The following is a 22,297-nucleotide window of genomic DNA, read 5'->3' as shown; positions in this document are numbered from 1 at the left end:
ATCAGTTAAAGCCCCAGCAAACAAAGAGAATGTGCACCAAGCATTTCAGTGCCCTCTTCCTGTCATTTCCTTCACTCCCAGACATTTCAGGAAACCTATCTACTCAGATTCTTTTGCAGACCTTCTCACTGCAACACGTCTCAAATGAAAGTAACCTCACTCAAACTTCGTTCAGTCCTTAGGCACATCCTGTCTTGGAAAGATGCCCACCTTGCTTTTCTGACTTGGAAAGTTTAACATGCTAATCTAGGTCTGCCTTCTTTTCATTCAACTAAAACAGAGCAGGTAACTTCACAAGCTGCCTTATTTAAAAATCTGTCTTCCTTTTATAAGCCCTCATATAGTAGAGTACCAAAAAAAAGGACAGACAATATAATTGAATAATTTCAGACTGGAAAGGAACACACAATTCTTTGTTAAGTCTCTCTTTCTATCAGGAAAATTGGAGGGGAGTGAAAATGAGAGACTCACCTTCAGGGCAGGAATCTCCACATTGTCACCAAGGCTAACAGAGCCAGAAAGAATAGTCCCTGTCATCACTGTGCCTTGACCCTTGATAGAGAAACAGTGGTCAACTGCCATAAGGAAGTGTCCTGAGGGGTCCCTTGATGGCAGGTAAGCTTGAGACTTCAGGACCTGAAAAATAAAAAGATAAAAGCAGCACCATGCCTGGGTGAAAAGCCATGACAGCCATACAGCAAAAGGAAGGCAAGTGGATGATTGATTGAACTAACTTGCATTTTTTGCCAATTTCAGGCATCTCCTGGTGAGCTTAGAACACACCAATGTCAAGTGAACTGTGTGTGCCACAGAGGAGATGCACACTGAGCAGCAGGAACAGTTCGATTTTCTGCCTTAGAAAGATTTGCTGCTGCACATTTAGCTTGGTTAGCAAAACTGCACTGGCAATAAAGTTGCTGCCAAACTCAATATAAACACTGCAGCAAAGCAAAGAGAAAACAAACAACTGTACTTCCACCTTCACCCCACGCACACACCAAAAGTACAATTTTACAGTGCATTTTGCTACTTCAGCTTTTTTGGATCTTGTGAAAATGAACTTATACTGATATTAGTGCTCCATAAAGCCCATCCCTGCCTCCCTCCCAGGAAAACTATTATACTGGGTTAAGTTTTCAAAGTCAACTTCCCCTTCAGATTTCTGTTAATGCTTCTTAAAATAAAACCACTACAAAAAATAGCTACATAAGTACCATTTTCCAGATAAATTCTCCAAGTTCAGGATTTCTGTTTTGCTGACAAATACTATGTTGTTTTTTTTTTAAATCTATCAAACAGAAGACCTTAATTATAGAAATGCAGTCATGTAGCCAACAGTGCTTCAAAGGAACCAATTCACCCCCGCCTCAAATCACTTTTGATCTCTGCCTCTCTTAGAACATCAGCACATAAACTTGGCACTGCCTTGACTGCTTTTAAGGTCAGAAACCACAGGTTAAGCACAAGTTGCAATGGCAGAACAATGAAAAGAGTCTCTTATCTAGGACAGAAAGGATAATACCTTAAAGCTCAACAGCAGGGTTCACACAGCATTTGCCAGCTCTTCTAAATATTAGGTCTCAAAGTTGACAGAAACAGCTGCAACATCGATATTTCCTTCAAAGGCTTTAACCCTGAGGAACATCTCAGTGCACCTAGTCAGAACTGTATGAAGACAGGACTAAGGATTTGCCCATCTCCAGCTCTCCAAACACTGCTGTGGACAGTCTGGTTCTTGCTAAGTCTACATTAAGGACATACACGTCACACCCCCATGCCTATCACAGGCCATACATGCCTGGGAGGCAGGACAACATTCAGTGTTCAGCAGCTTTGTGAAATATCCTGCCTTTGTACAAGCCAGGCTGCCCTGGATCAGGCATCCCTAGATTTTTGATGACTGGTGCTACACCCTAACTTTAGCAATTTACAAGTATTTTAAACCTGGCAGCATCCAAATCAGACCTTGACAAATCTGCAAAGAATCATGCCTCTGTTGTAGGACTACTTTTCTGCTGCCTGCAAACAGCAACACCCTTCCAGGGCAAAGATATGATTTTTCCCTAAAACATACTCGCAGAAAGGGTGACAAGTCTACTAAAAACTAAAAAATGCTCTCACACAGTTATTTTAAGTGTCTTGTCCTTCACAGTAAAAGCTCCCTGCCACGTAACTTACTGTGCAACTTAGTTTTTTTGAAAGCCTGAGAATTTACTCTCTCCCACTCTGAAAAGAAAAACCAAACCCAAGAAACCTACATTGCTGGAACTAGGAATCAGTTTGCTTAGTCTCCTCTTGCTCATATAGGTCCAACATGTTAGTCATACAATCATATAGCTTTTTCCAGGCCGTACCTTATTTCAGGCACAGGGTAAATCCAAGCCATGCTTTTATCTTTTGCAGACATGCAAGGCATGCAGTAAGCAAGGCAGAGTATCACAGAGAAAGATGGTTTCATCATGAAGGCAAGTGGTGCTTCTCCAGAGAAGGGATTCTGCACTTGCTTATGCAATAATTCCCATGTATTGTCTTAAAAAAAAAAAAAAAATGAACTTCCCACATAGTCACTGACCATGTACAGCTCAGACTATCCAAAGAGAAAGGCCAAAGCTTAACAGCAGTGCTAAGCATTCACAATTGCAATCAAAATTGGGAGGTACTATGGTCTGAACACAAGGTTGTCCCAAAAGAGCTCCTAGTTTCCTTAAATTTGGCAACCAAAATTAGTAAAAATTCAGTGGACCTAACTCCTTCATGCCTCAGCTTCCTAGTCTAAATACGGATTAAAGTCACCTCGACACTTCCTGTAAGTCTTTTGGAAGTAAATCAACTGTTTGCCAAGTGTTCAAAGACCACAGTGATGTGTGCCAAAGAGAAGTCCAGGAGGAAATTAATCATTCTGAATGCAGAATTCTGAATACAGTCTTTGAATAGAGTCATGAGGCCACACACACAAAGAGAATTAAAGTAAAATACAGACTACCTGCTCACTAGTTGAGCCCTGTCCATCCTGTGCAAGGAACAAGGTAAGGATTGTTTAAAGAATCATGCCCTTAAACACTGGATCACAAGACACACACAAAGGAAGAAGACAATTCCCAATATGTAACTTCCGAGTGTCTGACTTAACAACTCCGCTGTTTTCTTAACTGTGGTACAATTGTACAACACCACCCAGCAGGGATTTGGCAGAATTTTAAGCCTATTTTATTCATTATGCTTCATAATCCTTTACAACTTTAAAATTAATTTAACCACACGTATAATAGCTATACACAGCTATTCCAAGACACGGAAGCATAGTAGTAGTTGAAAAAGGAGATCCACTTTTGGGCCATGCAACCTCAACTTCTCCATTCACTGGAAGGAATCCCTAAAAAATCAGGTTCCTTAAAAAAACCTACAATAATGCGGGAGTTCCTCAGCTCTAGATATTAATACAGTGCACTTCAAAAGACTTAAAGAAAAGTTTGAACACATCTAACATTAGTATTATGTACATCAGCAGGTACCTCAATTAATTCAGAAACACCTAGTGGATTCTCAGACTCTGGGGCTTCCGGTCCACCAGGCTTTGCTGCAACAGCAACAATAGGGCACCCACAGAACCTGAAAGAGAGAAAGACTCCCACCATTAGACCACAGATCTCCTACATGTGTCAGTGAGAATTCCAGGCTCATCTGACAATGAAGGCAAGGAAATTCCCTCAAGTTCTGATTTATCTGCTCTGCTACCATAGTTAATAACCGACAATTTTTTTCTTGGATTACTCACATCTGTGCTACTGGGTCTCACCACGAAATCTTCAGTCCTGTTCAGCATTAGCTACTGATTCGACTCTGTGGCAGTCAAAAGCAAAACTTTCAGAAACAGGGACTGCTACCCAGTCTCACTGCAGTGGCTTTGTATTCAAGCCATTTTACCTGGAAACTAGCACTGTCTTCAACGTTCATTAAAACAATGACAAACCTAACTGCAGAGTCACTTCAAAATAGAAGACAAATCCAAGAGGGCACACGATGCCTACCCAGGTCTGCAGGCAGACTCCAAAATCTGCAGACAACGGAAAGATCTACATCTACTGAAATAAAAGTTCATGGAACTCACAAGTCTCAAACATGCAACAGGTCAGAGAAGATCAATACTTCCACAGCTGAGCTCAGTTTAGCTTTTCTCTTACAATCAGTTTTTCTCTTCAAGCCCTTAATATCAGCAGCCTTTTTCACAACAAACTTCGCTTTTTCTCTCTAAAATGACATCTAGTATTTGAATAATTTGATATTCTTTTGCCTACCTGCTGGAAAGGGAAGTTAGACTACAAGTCAAATTATTACTGCATTTTTGCAGAAATCAAGATTAGTCATTTAAATATATATATATTAAAGCACTGGAATAATAACCAGCAATAACAGAAAAGTGATTGGTTCCCACAGATATTTGATTCTTCCGCAACAGATTCAGACCAAAAGTAATTACTGTGGTCGTCCTTTTGACATTCACCCCTACTGCATTTTTTTTTTCTTTATCAAGGCCTTGTCTTTTTCCTCCAGTTCACTCCCTTTTTGAGATAAAAATTTAAGTTCTACATAGTGACCACACAGTAATCAAGCATATAAGGTATTTTCTTTGTTTATATGCCGTAAGTCTGAAGTGCCTAGGGACAAAGGGTATTAACCATAAAACTTTAGGAAAATTATCTTCCTACAAATACTTTAGGGCACTGTATTGCAACCAATAGAAAGTTATGCCGAGCCAGGTGCTATACTCCTTTTCCCTTAAACCAGAACAAGCTTGAGTAATCATATACCACCTTCAGCAGCACTTCCAAACATGATTCAGCCCCAGCAAAACTCTTACTCCATCTCATTTCTTTATTGTCAGTGGAGTTTAGACCCTACTGGAAAAAAGATAAAAGGATAAATGTGGAAAAAAATGTGTTTTTGCTGTGGCATTGTGCAGGCACACCTGTGTGCCTAGAGAAATAACCAATGGAAGAGCTACTCCTGAAAAAAAACTCATTGCCATGTTTTCAGCTGTCAAATGGTCTCAAGCATATGCCCTGCTAATAATCTGTATTTTAGATATACAGAAACAGTTAAAAACATGCATTTGGAAATTTAAAGTCAAGTGGGAAAGAGGCTGTCAAGAAAAACCACATGCCTAAAATACAACAGGACAAGCAATTTATAATCAAGCCCAGGTCAGCAGTGCTTTCAAAGCACCACAAAGCACAGACTGCACATGCAAAAACTGAATTTTTGTTAGGAGAACAATACACAAAAACACATCCAACAAGAGCATTTCTAGGATCCAGAGTTCAAATTAGTAATTAAAACATTATGACAGGAGCATTTCTCTCCAGGTCAAACCACAGCTGTTGTGATCAGCTGATACACATCCTTCTTTCAAAGGGGGCTAGAGGTAAGGACCTTGCATTCAAAATGTCAACTGTTTCAAAAATTCACTTCCCCTTCAGTTTTGACTGCACTCCAGGATATAATTCAAACAATGTACATAAAAAAGTAATTCTGAGCACAAGTTTCCATACAAAATTTTGTCTTCCTTTTATGAATATGCAACTAGAAAGGTGGGGGGTTTTTTCCAATCATTTGCAATACAAACTTGGACTAAACCAAGAATTAATTACCCACCCGAATTACTGCCATTCAAACAGAAAAAAAAAAATTTGAAAGGACAACATAAAACCTTAAGATAAACTCTCTTAAAAAATCATTAACTTCTTGGCACAGATGAGGAACAGAGATAATTATCTAATGGCTTTTTTATGGTTTTATTTGTTTGAAAGGTTGATATATAGAATGTGGATTAAGCAGTATCATAGATAACTTATTTTTTCATCTGAAGTTTTCCTAACTTTATTATCTCAATGCTGTCCTTATTGGGACTACCTGTGAATTTGATCAACAAGCTCACAGCTATAAAAGCCAGTTGATTCAAATTGCTTTGATATATTGTGCGTGTGTCCCCTTTCTCTAACACATTCTTTTATCTGAAGTGAACAAGACTGGCAGATCACAACAAAAGTTGTCAGCCCATCCAAACACCACTCCTCTCACTACACCAGTTCTTCACCTGGATATTTTGGCTTTTTTTTCATGCACTCTGCTTAATTATATCCAAATGCTTCATTATAGGAAAATATTTCTCTGCATATGATACTTGCAGAAGCAAATTCAGGACTGCATTTGAGTTTCTGGTAATCATTTCCCCCATCCTCTTTGCTAGGTGCCTCAGCCTGTTTAGAAGCACGTTGGAAGGGAAATACAGGTAAAGTACTTTTGGTGAATATTTTAGTACAAGTTAGCTGTTAATATTACTGTTAACTTACTTAGTATTCTCCAAGGTCTTCTGCATTTTCTTAGTCATCTTCTCAATGGCACTTTGTCTCTTCCCCTCTGGCAGGAGATCTATTTTGTTCAGAACTACCACCATCTTCTGGCAGGCAATTTGGCCAATTACCAAGCACTCTGCTGACTGTGTCTGCATCCCTTTTGTCACATCTATTACAAGCATCATCAAATCAATAATCTGGGCACCTGGAGGAGAATTCACAGTCAGTACAGCAGCAGCATAAAGAGATTAAGGATAATTTTCTTAAATAGTTTATAAAAAGACTTTCAGCATATGTACAAATACCCAGAAAAAAAACCAAGTCACAGTGAGCATATCAAATACATGGCTGTGTCTGAAAATAAGACCTCAGGAACTTAAGCTATTATATGCTACAATCAAATCATAAAAAACATGGAAGCACGATAGTTTACATACTCCTCCATGTTAACAGTTCAGGTTTAAGAATGTTATCACTGCATTTTTTAAAAAATTAAGATTACCCTTGCAGCAACAGAAGCATGACATGTGCCTCAACTAAAAAAGATAATCTAAGAAGCTAAGAAAGAATCTGGTACAGCCAAAGAAACACATCATTGCCCAGTAAGACCCAATTAAATGCCACACAACTGTGTCTGCAATCCTCAGCCCCCACCCACTTCCCACCATTTCTTCTTTCAGAGTTCAAAATTCGACAGAAGTGAAAACAAGATGACCATCACCGTAAGCAGGTTTACCCCTAGTCCAAATTAATTCCTACAATCCCTTAATGTGAGGAAGAGGTGATTTAAACCCTTCTCATTCACTCCCAATTCAGATGTACATCATCTGAATGTGTACACAGCCACCAAGAGATCCAGTTCTTAGATCTCTTCAGGAAAGTTTCCACACTTGAAGTTACCTGTCATACTATGGATTATTTTTATTTTAGTTTTCAAAGTACTGCTGTCATGAATCCTTAATCCTTCAAATGAAGCAACCTGAGTTTCATGGATTTAAATTAGTTTTCAAAGAAGCTTTTGATGAATGTTGGGCATTCCATTAAGTCAGAATTTTCCTGTCTCATTCCAGGTAACTGAACTATTCTGAATATAACAAAAAAGTAAAACTAAGACTTTAACATCAAGAAAGTTTAAGCATAAACAACTAAAACAAAATCTAAACTACCAGAAAGCCATGTCAAAAAATACATTTTGAATTATGATAGAAGGCAGAAATCCTGCAAAATAGCAGCATTCTGTATTTAAGTACTTTTAGTATTTGCCTTAAGCTTTTGATCAGAAGAACAAGAAATCAATACAACTGTTCCTTGTTCCTTTGCCCTCTACAACCTTTCCCCTCCTGCTTTTTTTTTTTTTTTAGCTTTTACAATGGCTATGACAACAGCTACCCTTGTTTGTAATTCCCATGAACTCTGGATAGGAAATAATTCTGAGGTTGAAGTGCATGGGTGACTGAGTGGGTGGGAACTACAACAAGAAAATAAAAAATTATAGTTACAAATGACTATTTTCAAACTACCAAAGCTTTCATCTTGTAATAATGAATGCTAAACCCTTCAGAATGCTAGTTGGATAATTATGACATTTCCAAAGCTCTTGCAGAAATATCACCCATCACTTAAAGCATCTCTCCAGGAGAAATTGAAGTTGGACTTTGCAACTTCAAAAGTGGTTTTCATTGTTGCAAGAATTGTATTCATTTAGAACTCAAATTATAACATAAGCATCATCAAGGCAGTACAAAAGCTCAGACTTTACACACCATATAGAAGCATGAAGAGCATAAAATAGTTCCAGGGGGACAAAACACTCACAGTGCATGCACTTAGCACACCTTTTTTTTTTTTTAAACTTAACGCAACACATTTTGTATTAAGCTCTACCACACAGTAATTATTAGCACCCAGGTGATATCTTTAAAATTATTGGGAACTAGTAATTAAGACTTAACCATGAAGTCAAATTTATTATTAATACTATTTAAAAATGCATCTAGTAAAGAAACCAATGCTACAGCTTCAGTTTTTGCTAACTGCTACAAGCACAAAAGCATGGCAATCCTTAAGCTTCAGAATTGAGCCAAAGGAACCAGATCCAAATCTGGCCTCGAAAAGGGTGGCTGATAAGATGCATTGTTTATGGTGTGGTATCTCTTCCCTCCAACAGGAGACAAAATCTACATCGTTATGTGCATTTTCAGTCCAACGGCCACTTTATCTTGAAACACAAAATCAACTGCTTTGAATAGAGTTGTTATAAAGCAAGTACTTGTAATTGTTGTATTTATTAATCTATTAGCAACACTTTAAAAAAAGCCATAAAAGTTATCAGCCCAGTTGCTAGAAGGTCAAGAATGTTTATCTCAGGGCTTTTCATAGCAAAGAGAAGATAAAGAGAAGGTAAATGGTACAGTCCACAGAAAAACTCCAGCAACCCATGGAAATACATAATGACTGTCCACACAAAAATGCATAACAAGTCAAGGAGATGCAGTACACCAAGAGTCACAAACTTGTGCCTCAGTGCAACTCCTGTGCCTCCTCCAAAGCCTTAACATGCTAACTGGGCACAGTTCAAGAGATGTTGCCAGACGGAACAGGAAGCATGGCAGGGAACTGCCACCCAAGCATGGTGGGAAGCTGATGCTTTTCTACCAAGCGGTGAAACCAGAGGGAAGATCAAGGCAGCATTGACAGAAACTTTAACAGCACTCTCCCCAGGGCATGAGGATGTTCTGTACATGTCCACTCATGCACAGACATGAAGTTTACAGGATCCTTGGGTAACAAGAGAAAAAAATAATGCTGAGATTTAGTTCCTTAGATTCCCACTTTTAACTGAGCTTTTTAATGAGCCATCTTTGACAATTCACCCTGTTCCAAATGCCTCAATCTTCTGGTAGACAGTTTTACATTTTATTCTAAAGCCCATTTCCTTATTTGCCCTCCATTCCTACATAAAAGTTAATTCAATACTAAACTGAAATAATCTACGGAAGGCAAAATGATGTACACAGGAATTCACAAATCTAATAATTCTAATCAGGAGAGTTGCCAGGTCACTTGTAACATGGAACACCTCATTCACTACACTTTTTCCTTGTAGCATGTAAGTCTGCTATTACTATTTACAGTACATTTAACTTCATATTCAGTACCTAATTAATCTCACACTAGTTATCAACTTGCTACCACATTGGAGTTCAGTCAACAAAAGGAACAACAATCCTGGAGAATTTTTGACAGAAGAGCAAGATTCAAGTAGGAAAGGTGAAGTGAGGACAGAATATAAGAGTAGTCTCATTTAAATATTCTCACTTCAAAAGACCTTTTAATTGAGGCATAAAAATGTTGCAGCCATACCAAATGAAGACTCCAAAAACAAAACAAGGTGATAAAATCACTCAATAGACCCACACCACATAACCACTGAATGCCTGCCATGGGCTCTCATGTAAAATGGAACAGAGCTGAAACACACAGCTTTTGCTCAAAAAAAGGACACAGAATATGGTCCTACACAGATAGGAAGAATGATATGGAAGAGATGAGTGTTTCTCAAGCCCTCAAAGGAGGCAACCAACTTGAAATTATTCTGAATAAAGCAGAGAGACATGCAAAGGTCAAGCCTGTATATAAGGAAGCACAGCAATCAAGAGAAATATTTTATCTGCATTGAAGTAGGTCATATAGAATCCATGATAAAGTTAAACAAAGGTATTCAAATTATTTTCCCTACAGGAAAAAAAAAAAACAAACCACAAACAGAGGCATAACCTTTTATTTGCTGTTTCATCTAGGAAAGAGGTGTTCAAGAACGTTCAGAAAGATAAAGAGTCCTTCTGACATGCAATTTCTCACTTTGCTTGAAAATGAAAGATCAGCTATCAGAGTATCCCTCACGTGATGACATACAGCTCAGATGGAGCCCTGTAAAACGCAAATCAAACAAACTAGTTGTCATCAGAAAACACAAGGGGGTGGGGAAAGATGGGAATTATATTGCAAGATAAGCAGATAGACCACAGTGAAAACACAAAGTAAAGTAGATAGTCTGAGTGAAGAAAAACAAACAAGAAAGATAACACATGAACAGAGAGAATCTGGATGAGAGCCAGATACAGGAAAAACACAAGAGGAGCAGCACAGCATCACAGAGAAGACCACGAGAAACACCAGCTAAACCAGAAGGCAGCAGCACTCATTTGCACCACAAAAGTGACAGGGAACACAGAACTCGGATGTTAAGAAACAGACCTTGACAGAGAAGGGAAAGAAAGACCAGCCCCGGCCTTGAACAATCACATCCAACCCACTCCTGCTTCTGAATTTTGGGGAGCATCTGCTGATTAACAGTTGTCAGGGAAGTAATTTATTGCCGTTTACTCATGAGACTAGTGGAATCAGGGGTCTCATAGATACAGCAAGTTTCAAAAGCCCAGAAGGCAGCAACTTGCTTCGCCTAAACTGGCCATTAGCTCCATTTTTTCAAATGAAGAGCAAAACATCCACCTTTGAGCTCCACACAGCTTATATAAGTAATAATAATAAATAATATAGAAGTTAAGCATTTACATAAGTAGACTTGATCTAGCTCCCTGAAGCTAAAGTAGACAAACTGCACTGGTTATGCTACTGCTTCACATCCTCATGCAAAAGCACACAATTAGTAAAAAGCAGATCTGTTATACCAGTATTCACAGGGAAGCACCATGTGAGTACCCAGCCTACAAGGCTGCACTTTTAACAACTGTAAAGCACAGTTATTGCCATGTTTATTTTGGAAGAGAATGTTATGTTGTAACTAATCTCTTTCAAACTCCATCACAGAAGTTGTTGCAGTTCTGCATGTAAGTGAACTCAAAACACTTTCTGCTTGTGCGACCTGTTGCATGCTTGTAAATTATATACCCAAACTCCCAGACCAAGCTGTGTGTAGATGGAGCCCTACAGCAAAGCACAATGTTTACAGTAAGTTAGACAGCATCACTAGGCCTAAGGAAACAAAAACACAAAAAGAAAAAACCCCACAAGTAAAAAAACCCCAAACAACCAAGCAAAAAACACCAAAATGAAAAAAAAAAAAAAAAACAAAACACAAAAACCACACACACTTTCAGCCTCTCTTACTACTTTATCAGTTCCAAAAGTTTATTACTATTTTATTATACATGCACTATGCCCTCTTTCAGACCCATTCAGTTATCAACTCCAAGCACTAGCTAGCAATTTCATCCTTACTGAAAAGAACCACCAAAAGGCTGGACTTGATGATCTTAAAGGTCTTTTCCAGCCTTGGTGATTCTGTGATAGACAGAACCTCAACTACCTTCTCTTTAACAAATGTAGATCAGTAATTTCAGAACATTTACCATTACTTTGGCAAGCATAACTTTGGTATTGCATTAGATTCCCCACACTATGTCAATACAAAGCTGATTTGGCTCCAAACAGTAAAACCTGGGCTAGTGGAGGAAGAAGAGGAGAGGGTCAGGTCCCTGTGTGAACAAGGGGGAGGTTTTGCCTACCACGGGAGCACAGAACACAGACAAAGATTCCAGCTCCGGGCTTTTTTTTAAGCTACTATGTCCTGTCCTGTTTGTGGTAACCTCTTTAGCTGACTTTGCACAAACAGTACAACTCCTGTTCACAGGCACCAAAAGGAAACAGAAAAGAGAATTTGAAATGTAAAAATAAAATAATTGTGGGCCATGGGCTATAATTTAATTTCATGCTTTACAGGGAAATGAAAGAGGACTTCCTTAAACATACTTTTTTTTTTTTTAAATATGCTTTTTACCATGTTAGGATTTCCTCTAGTGCAGAAGAGAAAATAGGATTGTAGAAAACGTACCATTCTCAAGTATCACTGCTACTCAGGGGCAAAGCTGTTTTAATGTGCACTTCCCATTCTGGGGAAGAGGAAATTCTTCAATTAATAAACCGGGTGGACTGAGGCGAGTTTTTAAGGTTTAATCAATTTCATCTGCACATAGGATAAAAAGACCAACTATTCTACCATTTTCTCTCCCCTATTCCGCTTTCAAAAAAATAATAAAATCAATGTTTTATTTTAAATTCTTTGAGGTTAGTATCTCCTGTCTCAGGAAATATTGTCTATATCATGCAGCGAGTATGAAACTTCCCCCTTCCCAGCCCCCTTCCCCCTTTTTTTTGTTAAGAATCTTTATTCTCTGCTTTCATATACAGTAACACCTTGGGAGATGCTACAAGTCACACAGGATTTTGCTAGGCACCCTCAGGGGAGGCATTGTGAAAAATAAGGAAGATGTTTTTATGGGATAGGAAATCTCCCAAAATTTAAACAGAAATAGGAGGTGTGAGGGGGGAGAGAGACGTGCACACAACTGGAGTGCATGAATTACACATGAAGAAACCCTCTGTAAAGCAATGCAAATCATGGATCAAAAGTGATACCACAACTTTAGTTAGGAAACACTTTGAAAAGAACAGGAACTCCTTGAGTTCAAGTGTCCCACCACCATTTCCCAGGCATGCTAATCCTAAAGATTTTAGCAGCTCCAAGTGCAAATAGGGAGCCGTGCAGCTTCAAACTCTGGATAGCTTGGAAAATCTGATAGGGAGGGTCAGACTGGCAATCGCCAAGACTTCTTCCTGAATGTACAGTAAAGCCTGAAGTTAGACACATTATATTTGATTTTTGAACAATAAAGAAACTGCTGGTTGCACAAATTCCCTTTAAATGAAAGCCAGCCACTAAGGTCTTTCCTAAACTGAGAGCTACAAAGATAAAGCAGGATGACAGAATTCTAAGTCCATTTCTTCTATGTCAAATATCCTTTTACAATTACTTATTTATAATCCTGAGTTCAACTCAACTACAACTAGTAAGTGATGGAAAGAGATAACTGCTAATAAGAAGTAAAAGGGTTCTTTTGCAAAAGATCTCACACAAGAATGCAATTGGAATATGCTTTTATACTTAATCTCCCAGATGAAACAGCGTACAATACTGTTCTGAAGAGGATAAAGGTAATTAACACCTCTACCCTTTCCTTTGTCAAGTCATCCAAGGATCTTACTGGTTTGAATATGTTCTAACTACATGTCAGAAACAAGTCTGTGTTCTTCAAAGGGAGGAAATGCCTATAATGATTAGAGGATGTCAATAAGCTTGATTGGCCATGCTGAAGTAGCAGGAACAAAGCTGATAAGGCCTCCATGAAGGTCACGCTAAGGAAGACTAAGGTGTATCTCCCAACTCTTATGCGCTGACCCAGCTACTGCAACATTGCACATGGGAATCAACTGAAACAGATGACTTATTGGGGAAAAAAAACCCCAAACAAACCTTCAAGTGAAAACTCTTTAAAAAGCATTACAACACAGGAAGGAGATCATCAAGAGATCCATTTCAACACTTGATAGGACGTGATTTAAGCACTGAATGGGTAGATTAGGTTATGATTGGTGGATTTAGGTGATGGTTGGACTTGATCTTCAAGGTCCTTTCCAAGCAAAATGATTCTGTGAACTACATTCACTAGTAAAACACAAACTGAAGTTACATGCAGCTTTGTAAAAATACACACAGCAAAACACAATCCTTCCTCCAAAGACTCCCAATCACTACCAAAAAGAGACTGCTATGAATCTTTTTAATTTAGGTAGCAGAATAATTTCCTACACTTTTCCTCCCCTATCCCCAACACATAGAAGCTCAGCACACCTAAATTTCTCTCAGCCTCTGCATGAGAGAGAAAGAGCAGCAGAAATAACAGCCACAGCTAAGGATACATGCTCCTACTGACAAGGAAGGGCTCCATGTCACTAACAACATTTCTAGAAGCACAATAATAGACTTTGTCCTTCACTTCCATTGTAAAGTTAAAACACCTAAGTCAAAGGCATTTCTACCCATGTAGTTTCAAGCCAGGGTGATCACATGCTTTACTTTGTTACTGCATTAATGTACATATTTATTTGTATATGGGGTGGACTTGGCAGTGCTGCGTTAATGGTTGGACTTCATCTTAAAGAACTTCTCCAACTAAAACAATTCTATGATTCCATATAGTTAGCTACACAGAAGCAGCCATCAGTGAAGTGAAGGACATGGAAAAGGTATCCACTCTGGCACAGACTGTAAGTGGAAACAGCAGCCTGAGGAATTTCAGAGAAACCTAAAGTTGAATAAATGGTCAATATACTGTTAGGAAGTGTTGGAATAAATTTTTTTATGTACACATGTATTTACACAAAACTAGTGCTATTGCTTCAGAAAAATTAGGAAACAGTCATTTTATACTGTTCAATACAATTTTTTTTTATATTTAGAAGCAGTCAAAAATTGTGAAGTATTAGACTGTATATGAGATGTGATATTGAAATAAAACATTGCATTTAGACTTAATCAACTTTCTGAAAAAGGAATCTGAAAGCTGAAGTAGCTTCAAAAAAAAAAAAAACAAAAAACAAGAAAGCTTCAGATAAGTTCTTCATGTACAAATTCATTTACAAAGAAAAACCCAGGTTAACAGCATGCAATGACAAAAGCACACAAAGCTGAGCAAGACAAGGGAATCATGTCTAATGGAATGACTCATAGAATGCCTGGTTGGAATGGACCTCAAGAATCATCTGGTATAGCCTTTTTAGTTAATACTATAGTTCATACGAAATGGCTCAGCACCCTGTCAAGCACAAACAGTTACAGAATGGTCAATGGCAGAGCAATCCCAAACTCAGTGCTGCTCACTACTATTTGGCTTCAAACAAAAACACAGGTCTAATATCTACACAATTAAGATTTTTAACACTACATCCAGTTGGATGATGTTTCACTGTTTATAAAACATTTATGTTTCTGCCCTGTGTAAGAGGCATTAGGATAAAACTTAAAGCAAAGGACACTTCATTCCATCATTGACTTTTCTTGAAAGATGTTTTGAAACATTCGCTTTGACTCTTTCCAAAGAAATAGCATCAGAAGAGATAAGTAACTACTAAGGGTCTGGCATGTCAATTCCTGTTCTTCAAAGTACTTCTGAAGAAAACCAGAAAATCACCACAAATTATTTTTTCCCTTCAATGTCTATAGGAAAGTAAACAACCCTTGCCTTGCAACAAGAAATGCCATGTTATAAGTAGCATGTGTAAAGATTGAGGTAAAGCACCATATAAGACCTCATTCTTCTTCCAGAAGTAGCAAAGTCTTTTCTGCAATGCTACTTACTGCTGAACTTCTATATTGACAAGGCACAAACTGGACTGAGTCCAAGAGAGACCTCTACTTACTTTAAGGCTGAAAACATTAACTGTGGTAGGGTTTAAATAAGCCTGCATATCTTGAAAAAGCAACAATCATTCTGAGTAGACACAGATGACTGCTACAAAAAAGTCAGCATTTGCTGAATTACACACCACCATGGTATTTCAGCTGCATTAATTTCTTTCTTGGCTTGCAGTTGAAAGTGCATAAATTGTGAATTAGTTAGCAAACATTAACTTTTTTAAGTGTCATTCATATATATGTATATGCAAATACAGATAGCAGTAAAGCTGGAAAGTTAAATATTTAGGATACTGCACAAAACTAGAGTAAAAGTTACCCAACATTTTAGACTGAACATCATTATACAGCTCATTCTCCTTGGAGCACAATCCATGGCATATACTAGAAAAAAACCCCAAATCGTTACACTTCATACAATTGAAAGCAAACCAAAGCACAGAACAATTGGGTTGTAACCTTTTTTTGTCTACATGCCTGTATTGCACCTATCACAAAAAAAGGCTCAGTTCCATAATTTGGCATCCAGACTAAGAAATACCTCAACAAGAAGTCATGTCAAATTTCTGAGTTCCAAAATAACATAGAAAAGTGGCACCTATAATTCCACTGATTCATTTCAGACTCAAACTTAGAGGTTTGCAATGAGATGCCCTGTTCCTTCCATTTAGAGTTCATAAAACAAGGTTTCTGATACAACATGGCAATAGGCTGTACAGCAAATCAACACTGGATGCTCATGCCTCAGGAAAAAGAAAGGTGCAAAGTAAAAAAAATGGACACTTGTAAAACCCCACTTTGACCTTCTCAGATGATACTGTGCACTCAAGGTCCTGGTAAGCTTTCCTACAGCTTGATAGGTGATTAGTTCAAGTTTCAGACTTTTTTCAGAGGTATTTTGCTTTAGAATCAAGGCCACGTGTGTTTTTGCACTGCTCTGAAGTATTAAACATAGCATAACATTACACTTGGGCCTCATATAGTGACTGTGGATAGCCCCTGGAGGTCCATAAATTCTCTACAGTAAACATTGATAAGCAAACAGGCCAGAAGAAACAAGATTAGAAAATACCTTTTTTATAGTCTTGACTCATATCAGCTTTATATTTGCTCTCTACAAGATTTCCCATCGAGTTTAAAGAAATATAGCAAAATTATTTGCATATGATAATCCTTAATATATTGCAAAATATATGATGACAAGCTATAACCATTTTGCTTACTCCATCTCTCAAGCATTACAGATAGACATCCTTGAAGCTATTTCCAAGACCAGAAAACAGTGGCCAAACAGTATAAAAACTTTCAAGCATCCATAAGACTTAAAAGGCTCTGAACCTGCAATGAACAAGCGCATGAGCCCATCCCCAGTTCTGCCAGACCTCCATCCATCTGGAGTCTTATGCTTCATCTCCAAGACTGAGTTCACACCACGCAGAAACAGATTATTCCTCACTTCAGGAATGTTGCACCTGAGGTTTCCCTACTAACAATAAACACTGGGGTGTGGAAAGAAACAGTGACTGAAAATACCTGCAGTACGTAGTCATGGGAATTCCTGCTACTTCCATTATTCCATAACCCTGAGGCCTCAGCCTGCACTAGGATTTACCTGTATGCATACTCTGATGAAGTACAACAGTTATACAGATACAGGTTTTTACTGGAGAGAAAAAAATGGTACATAAAATAACTTCATATAGTTTCCAGGGTTTTTCCAGGGAGTTCCAGGTACATAAGCAGGCAAACAGTATCTATATGCACATATTTTCCTTCAAAACAGTTAGCTGCTTCAGGCAGTGAACCCTGTATTAGCTTTTTATAAAATTTAACACTATTTATCCAAGAATAGCACAACTAACAAACATTTCCTAACTTGTGTTCATATTCCTGTATGTATTTGAGTATAGTATTACATACAGGCCCAAGACTGGTACAGACACCTGAATAACAACTAAAAAGTCTCTATAAATTTTATTCTCTAGTCAGCAATATTTGACACTCAGCTCTTCATCTTTTCATCATCTAGGAAGAAATTCTTCAGAGTGAGGGTACTGAGACAACAGAACAGGTTGTCCAGGGAGACTGTGGCTGTCCCATCCCTGGACATGTTCAAGGTCAGATTAGATGCAGTTTGGAGCAACCGGGTCCAGTGGGATGTGTCCCTGCCCATGCAAGGGGGTTGGAACTACATGATCTTTAAGGCCCCTTCCAACCCAAACCATTCTGTGATTCTAGGATTTTCAAGTTATTTTAAAATTCTTACAAGATGATATCATTACATCAGCATATCTAGGACTCAACCAGATCCATGCCCGTGTTGTAAGGCAAAAAGAAACAGCACATTTGAGAAATTACACGAGCAATACACAACTTGAGCACTCGATTATCTCAGGATAAAAAGAATGTGCTATGCTTAATAATCCACTAGGTTGTGGGGTTTTTTTCTCCCAAAGGACTGAAGAACTGTTACTACAGAGCATCTATTGCCTCCTTCTGGGTGCTTAAGAGAATTACCAAATTATTAAGATCTTGGAATGTCTGTTAGAACTTCTAAGTTTATTAGATGACAGTAAGACTTCTTTTGCCATCTCATGTTAGCTTCTTAAAGTCCTGCCTAGCCAAAGGATATCTCACTGTGCATTCTTGTTTATTCTTCTGCTGTATCTTCGAAAGATCAATCTAACAAAGTTTCATGTAGCAGTAAGAACTGTCATCACACCAGGTGTAGCTAGACAGACCTGAATAGACATTTAGACATGCAACTCCAAGTTTGCACAACCAATAAACAGCAGTTTGCATGCAGTCAGAAAACAGACACAGGCATGAAAGTTGTGCCTTAGAGATCCTGCCAAACCACCTAGAAATTCACCACTCTGTTAAACTTTTCTCTGCTTAAATTCAATTACTGTAGGCAACCTACTCTGAAGACAACAAAATGCACAGGGATCCTCAGGAAGCACACACTTGGCTCAGAGATTTGAGACTAGATTCTCTTTACCTCTGTCAGTTCAAGGACATTAATCCTGTAGTGCACCTGCAGCACTAGAGTGCTCAAGACACACCAATAAATTTACTTTAAACCCTGTACAGATCAAGAGCATGTTTCAAGACTAACAAAAATAACTTTTCTTGACTGGTTCCACGAGTCACCAAAAGTAAATCTCCAATTCATCACATTATAAATCATTCTTCCACAGAGGAAACCCCAGTTTCCACTTACAGCTGGAAACAAACTGATGTGATTCTACTCTTAAGTGTTTCAAGCCCTAAGCTATCCTGCCTCTGTCTTTGAAATAAGAGATTTAAAACTCTTGGATGCTACACTAAAGAGCTAGTTGTGAACTAAAATCCAGAATTCTGTTTTTATAACACTGCACAAAACATACTGTCCCAACAGAAGACTCATAACAGGCTATGGGAAGATTCACACACAGCTCTCAGATATTTTTCATCTGAGGATGCTGAACAAGATTTTTTTTAAAGAAGAAATTCAGAGTTTACATTTTTCTTCCCCCTACACTACCCCCGCAAAAAATAATTTAAAAAAATATTACAGACTGCTAGGGGCAAAGAGAAAAGCACTCTAATTTTCTCTTCACCCTCCACAATACTGAAATAACATCAGTCAGGGTTATAAACATCTGTAATTGCCAGGGGAATGTACAATACATTCAGAAACTCCAGGCCCACATATCCTGTAGCTCTGCACTTCACAAACAAAAGGTTGGGGAAAGAAAGAGGGGGTGGGGTACAGGGAATAAAGGCTTAAAGATTAAAGTCACAGGCAGAGACAGACGGCTCCGTTTTTTAATAACTGAAAACACGGGTTGTGCCTGAATGTGCTCATTGTTTTATGGCGGGGGGGAGAGTCTGCGCACGCGGGACTGGCTGGCGACAGAACTGCCTTTGCATCAAAAATAAGATTTACAAAAAGAAAAAAAAAAGACACCAAACCCATGCCCTAATTTCCCCTCTTGTAATGGTTAATGATGCATTCAGGTAGAAATCACCACATTATCCCACCTTGCCTTTATTAAATAGGAAAAAACTTTGTGACTAGAAGAAGTACCTGATTGTAGCTGCTTAACAGACACGACTGAGATGTCTGAGGGTTTTATCCTGTGAAGGAACACAGGCTGCAACAGTAACAGCCATACATAACAAACAGGCACGTCTATGAAACAACTAGCTTATAAATCAATTTCTGATCGTTTATTTGCACAATAAAACCAGTGCTGCAACACTAAATTATGTGATCTAAACAGGTTTTTATATGGATTCAAGAAGCTTAGCTGTCAAGAAAAACTTCTTAAATTCCTTTTTTAAAGCATAGGCTATACTTAAAACCTTTTTTATACAAAAAAGGTTCACTAGTTGCCTTCACTTCAGTCACTGAAAGTTGGTAGCTTAAAATATTGCACCAGAGTATTAGAAATACAATATATTTGTTTTAGATATTGAAAACATTTTTCAAAAAGATGCTTATATTTTGTCAATATCCACAATTACACATGTATATTATTTTAAATCCCATCATATACAATTTGCATAAGCACAATTTTTTTATCTAAAAGGGTAAATACTCATCACAATTTATTTCAGTGAATAGATTTTTGCGGGTTAGATCCCACCAGCATGCAGAAGAAGTTGCATGTAGTGAGTTCAGTTCCATTGCTAAGTGTGCAATGGACTACAGGTAAACAAGAAGCCTAAACAAACACATCAAAATTAAAAAAAAATAGTTCATTTTTTCAGTTTTATTCTAACCTAGTCTAAAATATTACTATAATAGAGCTTTTGTTTTCCTGTACTTTTTTTTTTTACCTGCCAGCTTTGCTTTAAATACAGACAGAAAGGAGATAATTCAATAAGACAACTGGCTCTTTCATGTAAAACCATGAGACTCCCAGTCATAACTTCTTGGGGAAGCCTAAAATGAGGAGCAGAGAGGCACACAACAGGAGTCAATGAAACGTAGCCTCCTGCCCAAAGCAAGCATGCTGTGCAGGGAGGAATCAGCAGCCACAATACACAGCTCCTTGGCCAGAAACGTCAGACCTGGAATGCTCCAACTATCATCCCCTCTTTGTTGATGCCACACTTCAGCATCATCAGCCACTGGGTGTCTTGTTGAGATTAAAAATATTGTGGAGCATTACTGTCTGTTTAGCAAAGAAAAGACAAAGTCCAAGTCAGAAAGGGAGGGGAAAGGAAAACCCGAAACATGAGCTCAGTTATGGAGGATAAAGGCAGGCTTTGTTTTACTTTATTCATACCAAGTACAAACAAGAGACTCATCACTGTTTTGAGCTTGAACTGCTAAATTTGTTTTGTATGCAGTACTGCCAAGTTGGTTTTTTTCCCCTCACATATCTGAAGTACTGCTCTCCCAAAAGCATCTTCTGCTGATGCTTCAATCAAGTATTTAAGCCTAGATGAAATCTGTGTAGCAGCAGAGACTGTCATTCTGCCTGTGCTATAGGTTTTGACTCTTCAGATGCACAAAAGCATTTTTATTTGGTCAAGACAAACCTTGGTTATACAACTGATTCTGTCCTGAAGTTCTTGTATTCACAAACAAGTAAATACATAAACACCAAAAAATATTAAAAATTCACTGTGACAACACACTGGATACCCAGCCACACTAAGTCAAGCAACAGTTACTACATCACTGATATTTCTTTGAACAAAAAAGTACTTTCAAGCTTTCAAGTGCAGGAGTCAGTCCAAAAATACAATGCAATGTTTTTTTAAAAAATACAGTCTTTGAGAGATGAGAAGCAAAAACTGCTAGTAAAAAAGGTCTGTCTTCTGACAGAAACACTACCCACCAGTAATGTCTCTAAAAGAGCTCAAGGGCAACAGTAAAAGGCAGCAAGGGAAAGCACAGTCTGGGTTCTAGTTTCTTGCTCTTAGGAAAAGGCAAAGAGGGTGGTAATTTACCATGTACAACCAAATTGTACATGAAAGTTTAAAAACAGCCAATTAAAGCTAACATTATGGAATGGAACTGAGGGTCCGAGTGGAAGGCATTAGACACGCATTCCAGACAGTGGCTCCGCACTCCGCCTGCGAGGCGGATACTGTACAAAGTACAAAGGGTCAAGAAGTTCTTCTCAAAAGGAAACCCAGCTTTGACCAGGAGCCATGACTGCTTGCCCAAAAGATGACCATGGTTCCCAGGTGTAGAATGACATCAAGGCTGTAGAGGTGAGTAACATTTGCTCATCACCTGAATCGACAACGTCCTAAGTCTGAAAATTATGTCAGTCAAGGAAGGGCGAATCTCGCTACAATTAGGAATCAAATAGAGGCTGTAACTTCTGTTTGTTTTAAAAGATAAGCTTGACTCACCACTCAAATTCCAAGAGATTTTGTACTCAGTTCTCAGGCCATCACTCCATGGCAGACATCAAGCCCTGCCTAACAATATCAAATCATGACAATAACAAGCATTCTGCAGAGCTTGTAGTTTCACCAAGTCACATCCCATCGTGCCAGAGTCTTCTCCAGTGAAGCCATTATCAAGCCTGGGGCACTATTTCATATTTCCTGCCAGGCCAACAGGAGGGCTTTTAAGAGCAAATTTATTTTTATTTAATTTTTTACTGACTAGGATTGCACAAGATACACGCCTCCTGTCAGAGTAGTCCCAGGGGGTCAA

The 22,297-nt window shown here is 38.4% G+C and overlaps 1 protein-coding gene across 2 annotated transcripts in view; it reads right to left on the bottom strand.

Annotated features, from left to right (window-relative positions):
* Positions 1-22,297, bottom strand: part of EEFSEC (eukaryotic elongation factor, selenocysteine-tRNA specific) — a 120,894-nt gene that overhangs the window by 82,221 nt on the left and 16,376 nt on the right. Inside the window, exons 1-4 of one of the 2 annotated variants that reach the window (XM_051627325.1) lie at positions 21,988-22,150; positions 6,351-6,558; positions 3,513-3,609; positions 472-636 (exon numbers count right to left, since the gene is read on the bottom strand). In XM_051627325.1, coding sequence (XP_051483285.1) covers positions 472-636; positions 3,513-3,609; positions 6,351-6,538 — 450 coding nt within the window. In that variant the 5' untranslated portion in view covers positions 6,539-6,558; positions 21,988-22,150. Of the gene's footprint in view, positions 1-471; positions 637-3,512; positions 3,610-6,350; positions 6,559-21,987; positions 22,151-22,297 lie in introns of those variants that run through there. The other variant, XM_051627324.1, reaches the window with a different exon arrangement.

Source organism: Apus apus, chromosome 9, assembly GCF_020740795.1.
Source record: "Apus apus isolate bApuApu2 chromosome 9, bApuApu2.pri.cur, whole genome shotgun sequence".
In the NCBI taxonomy this organism is placed as follows: domain Eukaryota; kingdom Metazoa; phylum Chordata; class Aves; order Apodiformes; family Apodidae; genus Apus; species Apus apus.
The sequence above is the reverse complement of the archived record's forward strand: the minus strand, read 5'-3'. Positions and strand labels throughout refer to the sequence as shown.